The following is a 10,000-nucleotide window of genomic DNA, read 5'->3' as shown; positions in this document are numbered from 1 at the left end:
GATAGACAGATAGATAGATAGCTAGATAGATAGATAGATAGATAGATAGACAGATAGATAGACAGATAGATAGATAGCTAGATAGATAGATAGATAGATAGATAGACAGATAGATAGACAGATAGATAGATAGCTAGATAGATAGATAGATAGATAGATAGACAGATAGATAGACAGATAGATAGATAGCTAGATAGATAGATAGATAGATAGATAGACAGATAGATAGACAGATAGATAGATAGCTAGATAGATAGATAGATAGATAGATAGACAGATAGATAGACAGATAGATAGATAGCTAGATAGATAGATAGATAGATAGATAGACAGATAGATAGACAGATAGATAGATAGCTAGATAGATAGATAGATAGATAGATAGACAGATAGATAGACAGATAGATAGATAGCTAGATAGATAGATAGATAGATAGATAGACAGATAGATAGACAGATAGATAGATAGCTAGATAGATAGATAGATAGATAGATAGACAGATAGATAGACAGATAGATAGATAGCTAGATAGATAGATAGATAGATAGATAGACAGATAGATAGACAGATAGATAGATAGCTAGATAGATAGATAGATAGATAGATAGACAGATAGATAGACAGATAGATAGATAGCTAGATAGATAGATAGATAGATAGATAGACAGATAGATAGACAGATAGATAGATAGCTAGATAGATAGATAGATAGATAGATAGACAGATAGATAGACAGATAGATAGATAGCTAGATAGATAGATAGATAGATAGATAGACAGATAGATAGACAGATAGATAGATAGCTAGATAGATAGATAGATAGATAGATAGACAGATAGATAGACAGATAGATAGATAGCTAGATAGATAGATAGATAGATAGATAGACAGATAGATAGACAGATAGATAGATAGCTAGATAGATAGATAGATAGATAGATAGACAGATAGATAGACAGATAGATAGATAGCTAGATAGATAGATAGATAGATAGATAGACAGATAGATAGACAGATAGATAGATAGCTAGATAGATAGATAGATAGATAGATAGACAGATAGATAGATTAAATTAAATTAAATTAAAATTCGCAAGTGCTACTTTATTAACATTACTACCATTTATTACTATTATTTCTTCCTTTTGTCTTCAATTATTTATTTACTTCGCCTCATTTATTTTCAGTACTAGGCTTTGGCTATATGTTGAGAATCTTGACAATAAAGTTTCATTCTGACTCTAGATAATACAAGAAAAAAATGTCACAACATATCACATTATGTATATGTGTGATTTCTACGGTCTTGCACACTGATCGATAACAGAGAACATTATAGTCATTATATAGATCAGTGGTCCTGCATCAGCTGACAGACATCCTGTACAGTCGAGGCGGAGCGAGGTTAGCGTTACTATGGAGACGCATTTGCTCAGGGTGCGCGCATGGCCCGGGGCGCGCAGCAGAAGTCGCTAGAAACGTTGAGATGATGCGTCACTGCGCGGATCCTGTGCATGTTGACAGAGCGGCGCATAAACAGCTAGCTTCTGTCTTTATGCGTTCGCTTTGAACTGACAGCATCGATTCTAAACACTACCACAGGCGAGAGTACGCAAGTGGCAACGCAGATTTTGGTGAAAACTGAAAGAAGATATCGACATGTGAGTTTGAACGGCAGTGATAAGGATGCACTAACTTATTAGCTAACGTTAGTTAGCAAGTGTGTTCATAACCTCTATCAGGGAAACATCTGATTTTCTCACATACGGCTGTTATTAGATATGGTCATTTAAGAGAATACTGGCCATTCTCGGGGTTTAAATCGCATAGAAAACCCTCTATTCGTAATTGGCGGTGAAAATAGTGCACATTGTGCCCACAGCAGACCTTAGCTAGCTGGTTAGCAGCTAGATAGTTTGGGCCTGTAGTTACTGCACAGCTAACATCAGAGCTGCTGCTCAATTTATTCCTACATGGTTTTTCTTTTAAGCTTTCATCTGCATTACTGTAGAATGTACTAGCAATATTTATGACCTCGATTAAGCCTTACACAGATCAAGGCTTGCAGGGTGTTCCCTGCTGGAAAAAACACATGCTTAATCCAGCCTAAATTGGTTTGCTGGTTTAAGATGATCTTAAAACCTGGTTACGCTAGTTTTCCTAGCTGGTGTTCAGTTGGGTGGCTAGTTGGCCAGTTGAAGACTCTTCGTTTAGTGTCCAGGCCTAATCAGGCTGGTATGGTGGATGATTTTATTATAAAGGTTTGGAACAGCGTTCATCATACTGGGTGACCACCCAGCCTGCAAGATAAAGTACCTGAGCATCAGCTTGGCTAGGCAGAGAGACCATCTTAATCCAACTGAAATTGGCTGATCTAACTTGGTAACATGGCTAGTAACGGTCACAGGAATAAATTGCACTTAAAAAAATAATAACATGGAAAGCAGTTATTTTAAATAGTAATAATATTTCACAGGATTACTGTTTTACTGTTTTTTTTTTTTAATCAAATAAATGTTGCCTTGGTGAGCATAAGAGACTTCTTTTAAAAAAATTAATATCTTACCGATCCCACACTTTTGAAGGTAGTGTATGTCGTAGGTGTGACGGGTATCAATAGTCAAGTATGTATGGGCTTGTGGCTATTGCAAGCCTATCCCTGCTATCCTTAGCCAGTGCATTTAAAATGCCGTATAAGACTGAATATGAATTATTGTTATTCAATCACTTCCTTAATGCTAGGGCTTGGTTCTACCATTTTGTTTATTATACTGGGGAAGCCCAGAGCCATAGAAAACCAGAACTGGAACACTCTGGAAGCAATATGTGTCATAGAGCAGCCAATAGTTCCAAACAACCAATAGTTCATGCATTAAAGCCCATTCATTTCAGTGCTTCTCAAGGACACTTGCTGGTAAATTGAGTAAATTACTGCATTTTTTTTTACATTTTAACACGTCTGTTAACCTATCAGGAATGTGTGTTATAGTTAATGTTTATCATTAGATAATAGATAGTTAGACAACGTGAGCAACACTTTAATAACGACCATAACCAGATTCTAGTTGTGTATGAAAATATCATAAAATAACAATAGTATGTGAGTAATTAACCTTTAAAATGTAACATTTAAAAAAAATCTAAACTTAACAAAATCGAGTGTTTGATAATGTCTAAATATATATTCAAATGCAAAACCTAAAAAAAAGTAACTGACCACCAGTAATCTTTTCAGAAACTAGACCAGAGCTGTTTACATGTGTATTTATTAAAGGGATAGTTCACCCAAAAATGAAAATTACCCCATGATTTACTCACCCTCAAGCCATCCTAGGTGTATATGACATTCTTCTTTCAGATGAGTACAATCAGAGTTATTTTAATAATGCCCAGGCTAATCCATGCTTTATAATGGGAGTGTATGGTAGCCCAAAATTTGAATTCCAAAAAATTGGATCAATCCATTATAAAAGAAGTCCACACGGCTCCGGGGAGTTAATAAAGGCCTTCTGAAGCAAAGCGATGTGTTTGTGTAAGAAAAATATCAATATTTACAACTTTATAAACCTTAGTGTACGACAGTTAGCGGAAGCTAGAGATTAAGGTGAAGGCCTTCTGAAGCGAAGCGATGTGTTTGTGTAAGAAAAATATCAATATTTACAACTTTATAAACCTTAGTGTACGACAGTTAGCGGAAGCTAGAGATTAAGGTGGAATTTTTTGGACTTCAAATTTTGGGCTACCATCCACTCCCATTATAAAGCATGGATTAGCCTGGACGTTATTTAAAATAACTGAAAGAAGAATGTCATATACACCTAGGATGGCTTGAGGGTGAGTAAATCATGGAGTAATTTTCATTATTGGGTGAACTATCCCTTTAAACAGCCATACAGGCATCTAGTGCTTAAACCAAGGCATTATATATTAATATTAATTTTCCAGACACCAAATGTCTGTAATTTGCCTCTTTGCATTGGAATTTAAAAATCTTTCTATATTTTAACCTTAAATACTACACTAATTGTAATAAAATAATAAATATATTAGAAAATATTATATTTTAAATGGTCATTCATGGATCATAATTATTGCACATATTAATTGGCACCAAAAATGTCCTCAAAATATTAAATAAATATTACTGAACTAAAATATAGTACATTTATTTAATTGATAAAAAGTTACACTTAAGGTGTTCGGTCACATTTGACTCCCAAGGAGTATGAGAAAATATTAATATTGTCTCTTTATTACTCCCCAGAATAAAATGCTACTGTAAAGCGAAGCCAGCGCAAGAATTAATGCACAATCAATGCACATTATGTGTCAGTATTTACCAGAAATTGCAAATATAGTGAAACTGTGGTATATCATGCCTAAACCCATTCAAACAAATTGACAGCATGGAGTTGTTTGAAACTGTTGAGAGCTCCACGAACTGCGTGGCGGTGAGATCAAAGCATGTCGCAACTCGGTTTTTCAACGGCTCTGGTGAAGCCCAAAGTAGATTGCTAGGAGGCCATGCGTTAACCTGCCAATCCAAACTGGTTGCCATGGTAATGTCACTGTTGCTCCACCCCCGCCAGGGCCTCCTGCTCGCACATCTTAATTTAGAGCTGTACTTTTAGTGTGGACTTCTGGAGTTTGCCTTTTAACAAATGCACTTAGCTGTTTGCTTAGTTTGTCATGTACACATTTAGAATTAAATGTCTTTATTTAAATGTCATATTGAAGTGTAGTATGACCTTTTATGAAGTTCTGCATGCTTTTTCAAATATATTTTAATTCCAGACGTTTTCTAACATTTTAATTCCATTCATTTTACAGGCAGCCAGCAACTGCCAAGTGGTATGACAGACGGGAGGCCGTCTTCATCGAATTCTGTATAGAAGACAGCAAAGATGTCCAAGTTAAATTTGACAAAACAAAGCTTGATTTCAGGTATATCTTTATTCCAGTTATTGTTAACAGTGTGTTTATACTCTGCTGCAAAATTCAGTCATTAGCACATTGTCATTACAAAATATAATTATTCAGTGTACTGCCATGAACTAATGTTTAATATGTTTGTTTATTATTGGAGTATTTGATCCTATAATGATACTCAGTCAAAATGTTTCATCTGCTTTGCAAATGTGAATGATTACCTCTTAAAATGCAATATAGTACTATAGTAGTTAATTCTCAATTGAAATTTTTTTTATTTTTAATTATTTATTTTTGCTTTAGTTGTGTTGGAGGAACAGATAACATCAAACACCATAATGAAGTAGAATTATTTGAGTCCATTGACCCAAATGTAAGTATACCACCATGGTTTCTGTTATAATTCAGGTTGCAAGAGCTCAATCTGCTTGGCTCATGTATTATTGCATGTTACATAGAACTATGTTATTCTTTTGCAGGGGTCTAAACACAAACGCACAGACAGGTCTGTGTTTTGCTGTCTAAAAAAAGCAGAACCTGGCAAGTCTTGGCCAAGGTTAACAAAAGAAAAAGCAAAGGTCAGAGTTTGGTCTGTTTAAACTATTAAAATGTAACTTCATTTAGTAATAAGATAACATATGTTAATTAATGTTTCTCAATGCCTAATTGCCTAATCTGATGTTTTCTCAATTTGTGCAGCTTAATTGGCTCAGCGTTGACTTCAATAACTGGAAGGATTGGGAGGATGACTCAGATGAAGAATTGTCCAGTTTTGACCGTTTTTCAGAGGTTTGTCTATATATATTGTTACAAACTACCAGGCTCAAGGCAGTGCATCATTAAATGGGGAGGCCACGCACAAAATAAGTTAACTCCAAAATAAACATTTATTAACGTAATTTAAACTATAGTAAAACCCAAAAGGGAAGAGAAAGGAAAGCAACAAAAGATCAAATATCAAAGAAAGCTCAAAGTCTGGTGCTGGAGAGAAGTCAAGCTCCAACGAGGCCACCACACCGGAGAGCTGATCCTTTTATCAGTCAACTCATCATAGGTAATCCACCGCACCTGCCGCTTGTCTTCACCCTGCAAACAGACAAAAGAGAGAAAACACACACACGCACACACACACACCCGTTTAGGGAACAGGTGCTACCCTGGGTCGTAACAATATATATTACTATTAATAAAAATATTTTTTGAATTGTATAAAGGGAAAATAAATCATACTCATTTGTTGTTGTTGTTTTTTATTTCCCCTTAAAGATGATGAACAACATGGGTGGGGAAGATGACCTACCAGATGTGGATGGTGTGGATGGTGCAGATGATGTGAGAGAATTATAGAAGCCATAATGTTTTTAAATTGGCCATAAGAATATAGTTATTTTTGCTATATTATCATTTCAATAAGCATCCAATTATTTACCTTATTTTTTTAATTAGTTATTAATTAATTAAACTAATAAATGCTATGCTTCTTGACGGGTTTTATCTCAAATTCCAGGAAGAGTCTGCGGATAGTGATGATGAAAGTAAGTTTCCTTAATTTTCTGTCCTACTCTGTGACTTGTTTGTTTATTGTATTATTTTGAAAATCACTACATATGAGCAATATATATACAGTATGTTCGCTGTTGTAACTTAAAGAGCAGGTCATATGGTATTTTAAAGTGTCCTAATATTGTGTTGGAGTCCCCTACAACAGGTTTAAATGCATCTAAGGTCAGCAAACATTGTAATTTTCTCAGAATATACATTTAATATTAGTCACTTGCCAATGATTTCGAAACGATTCGTTCCAAGCAAGTTCGGAGCAAACCTCTCCCTTCCATAAGGCTACTCTGCTCTGATTGGTCAGCTGGCCAAGCCTGTTGTGATTGGCACAGAGAGGAGTCCTTGAGCAAGTTGGCGAGCGCTACCATTGTCATAGCACCTTTACATAAAACAATAATATAGTGCTCCAATCCGTTCTTATAATAATGACATAAAATACAAAAACACTTATGCAAGCGAATCGTGCCTACAGCTAAAGTTTAGCAGCTAAACTGTGAACACTTAAAACAATAATGGTGGATACGTTAGTGCTAACGTGACTAACTGATGAAACCATACAGTTTGCAAACCAAAATATGTCTACTGTAATGTTTGAAGAACGACAGACAAAAGACTTTGTCTAAACTTTTAATCAGAACACAGAACAGCTGTATCACAGGCGCACCAGCCTAACTTGTCAACTAACTCACGCGTCTCTCCCGCATTAACCCTATAACTGCCGGTGCAGCAAAATAAACAGCAATTTCACAATGATTATAAAGTCTGTGTGCTACACTACATTCTTTATTATTAAACGAAGTGATTAGAACAACGTCAGTCTACATTAATCGACACATTCTTAGGAAATAGTGGGTTCACAGCGAATTATCAGAACTACTTCAGTAAGACAGTAATATCGTGCTTTACCTGGAAACCTAAAGCTGCACTAGGTATACATCACATATTAGCACAAAAACTTGATATTCTGAGCACTGATTGAAAATGTACACATAACGTATCAATCGTACTTACAGGTTGTGGTTCGGAGAGCTTGTTAGTCCAAATTAAGAACATTAGAAGCCAACGAAGATAAAAGCCAAGATTAGAGAAGCAGTCCTTGGTAAAATGACATGCACAAACAAACAGACAACAAAAGGTTCGAATTATATTTTTGTGGTATCCTTGAACATAGCATCTTCTCAACATGACGTAAACACACTAAGGCTGCGTTTACACTTGGCATTAAAGGGATAGTTCACCCAAAAATGAAATTATGAAAATTCTGTCATCATTTGCTCACCCTTATGTCGTTCCAAACCTGTATGAGTTGCTTTCTTATGTTGAACACAAAAGAAGATCTTTTGAAGATTGCTGGTAATCAAAACAGTTGGTGGTTGCCATTGACTTACATAGTATTTTTTTCCTACTATGGAAGTCAATGGCAACCACCAACTGTTTGATTACCAGCAATCTTCAAGATATATTATTTTATGTTCAACATAAGAAAGCAACTCATACAGGTTTGGAATGACATGAGGGTGAGTAAATGATGACAGAATTTTCATTTTTGGGTGAACTATCCCTTTAACAAGCGACCTGTATCCGGATGTTGTCCACATACACATTGAAAAGACAAGTGTAAACGCGCCGTGTCCTGATTGACTGATGATCCGATCTGCTTTATTGGATCACGGTGATCGTATGTTAATGCCAAGTGTATTTATCATGCACTTTTTTGATTAACAACTTTGCAGGATGTTTTCATTTAAGGATAGCTACGTTATAAACCGCAAGAGAGATATTTTTCAAAAACCCATATGTCCTGCTCTTTAATATATTATTAATGAGCGGTATTAAAAAAAATACACCCTTGACCTGTTTATTGGTTAAAAAAATATTAATTTAATTAAAGGGGTCATATGATGCTGCTAAAAAGAACATTATTTTGTGTATTTAGTGTAATGAAATGTGTTTGTGGTTTAAGGATCAAAAAACACATTATTTTCCACATACTGTACATTATTGTTTCTCCTCTATGCCCCACCTTTTTGAAACGCGTAGATTTTTACAAAGCTCATCGTTCTAAAAAAGTGAGGTGTGCTGTGATTGGCCAGCTATCTAGTGCATTGTGATTGCCCGAATACCTCAAGCGTATGACAGAAATGTTCCATACTGTGATGATGCCCTGTCAGGCCAGAGCGATGATTCAAAAACATGAAAACGGATAGTTCACCCAAAAATGAAAATTCTGTCATCATTTACTCACCCTCATGTCATTCCAAACCTGTATGAGTTGCTTTCTTATGTTGAACATAAAATAATATATCTTGAAGATTGCTGGTAATCAAACAGTTGGTGGTTGCCATTGACTTCCATAGTAGGAAAAAAATACTATGTAAGTCAATGGCAACCACCAACTGTTTGATTACCAGCAATCTTCAAGATATATTATTTTATGTTCAACATAAGAAAGCAACTCATACAGGTTTGGAATGACATGAGGGTGAGTAAATGATGACAGAATTTTCATTTTTGGGTGAACTATCCCTTTAACAAGCGACCTGTATCCGGATGTTGTCCACATACACATTGAAAAGACAAGTGTAAACGCGCCGTGTCCTGATTGACTGATGATCCGATCTGCTTTATTGGATCACGGTGATCGTATGTTAATGCCAAGTGTATTTATCATGCACTTTTTTTGATTAACAACTTTGCAGGTTGTTTTCATTTAAGGATAGCTACGTTATAAACCGCAAGAGAGATATTTTTCAAAAACCCATATGTCCTGCTCTTTAATATATTATTAATGAGCGGTATTAAAAAAAATACACCCTTGACCTGTTTATTGGTTAAAAAAATATTAATTTAATTAAAGGGGTCATATGATGCTGCTAAAAAGAACATTATTTTGTGTATTTAGTGTAATGAAATGTGTTTGTGGTTTAAGGATCAAAAAACACATTATTTTCCACATACTGTACATTATTGTTTCTCCTCTATGCCCCACCTTTTTGAAACGCGTAGATTTTTACAAAGCTCATCGTTCTAAAAAAGTGAGGTGTGCTGTGATTGGCCAGCTATCTAGTGCATTGTGATTGCCCGAATACCTCAAGCGTATGACAGAAATGTTCCATACTGTGATGATGCCCTGTCAGGCCAGAGCGATGATTCAAAAACATGAAAACCCGTTATAAACGAGGCATTCGTTCCATCTAGTGGGGACATAATTACAGATTATAATGACTTATACTGTCTTTTTACATGTTGCGTTGCATCGCGCCGTGTAAACATAAAACCATGTCTGCATTTGTGATCGGAGAAATAGTTTCAAAACAAACAAAGTAGTTTCGCTTTCACAATGAAACACAGCGTCACACACGGTGACCTTGAGTGAGCAGAGGCGGCGGATTCGATGAAGGAGGCTTGTGGCAACCACATGTGATGACCCTGGGCTGGACTCCACATCGTCCCCGGTAAAAGCCGATTCGGCGATCCACAGCGCAAAGTTGTAGTATTTCCTCAGCAACCAG

At 35.8% G+C, this 10,000-nt stretch overlaps 2 protein-coding genes across 2 annotated transcripts in view; one reads left to right on the top strand and one right to left on the bottom strand.

Annotated features, from left to right (window-relative positions):
* Nucleotides 1-1,448: 1,448 nt before the first annotated feature.
* The window catches only part of LOC107571786 (prostaglandin E synthase 3-like), a 9,999-nt gene continuing 1,447 nt past the window's right edge, over nucleotides 1,449-10,000 (top strand). The window contains exons 1-7 of the mRNA XM_016258158.1: nucleotides 1,449-1,663; nucleotides 4,833-4,946; nucleotides 5,235-5,304; nucleotides 5,411-5,509; nucleotides 5,631-5,720; nucleotides 6,198-6,263; nucleotides 6,439-6,466. Of these exons, the coding sequence (XP_016113644.1) occupies nucleotides 1,662-1,663; nucleotides 4,833-4,946; nucleotides 5,235-5,304; nucleotides 5,411-5,509; nucleotides 5,631-5,720; nucleotides 6,198-6,263; nucleotides 6,439-6,466 (469 nt within the window). The 5' untranslated portion in view covers nucleotides 1,449-1,661. The remainder of the gene's footprint in view (nucleotides 1,664-4,832; nucleotides 4,947-5,234; nucleotides 5,305-5,410; nucleotides 5,510-5,630; nucleotides 5,721-6,197; nucleotides 6,264-6,438; nucleotides 6,467-10,000) is intronic.
* Nucleotides 3,130-10,000, bottom strand: part of LOC107571782 (signal transducer and activator of transcription 5B-like) — a 41,359-nt gene continuing 34,488 nt past the window's right edge. The window contains exon 22 of the transcript XR_001607235.1: nucleotides 3,130-3,142. The gene's annotated coding sequence lies outside the window, so the exon portion shown is untranslated. The remainder of the gene's footprint in view (nucleotides 3,143-10,000) is intronic.

The sequence above is a fragment of the Sinocyclocheilus grahami genome, unplaced genomic scaffold, assembly GCF_001515645.1.
Source record: "Sinocyclocheilus grahami isolate Dianchi unplaced genomic scaffold, SAMN03320097.WGS_v1.1 scaffold1651.1, whole genome shotgun sequence".
In the NCBI taxonomy this organism is placed as follows: domain Eukaryota; kingdom Metazoa; phylum Chordata; class Actinopteri; order Cypriniformes; family Cyprinidae; genus Sinocyclocheilus; species Sinocyclocheilus grahami.
Note: the sequence above shows the minus strand (reverse complement) of the source record. Positions and strands in the feature narration are given on the sequence as shown.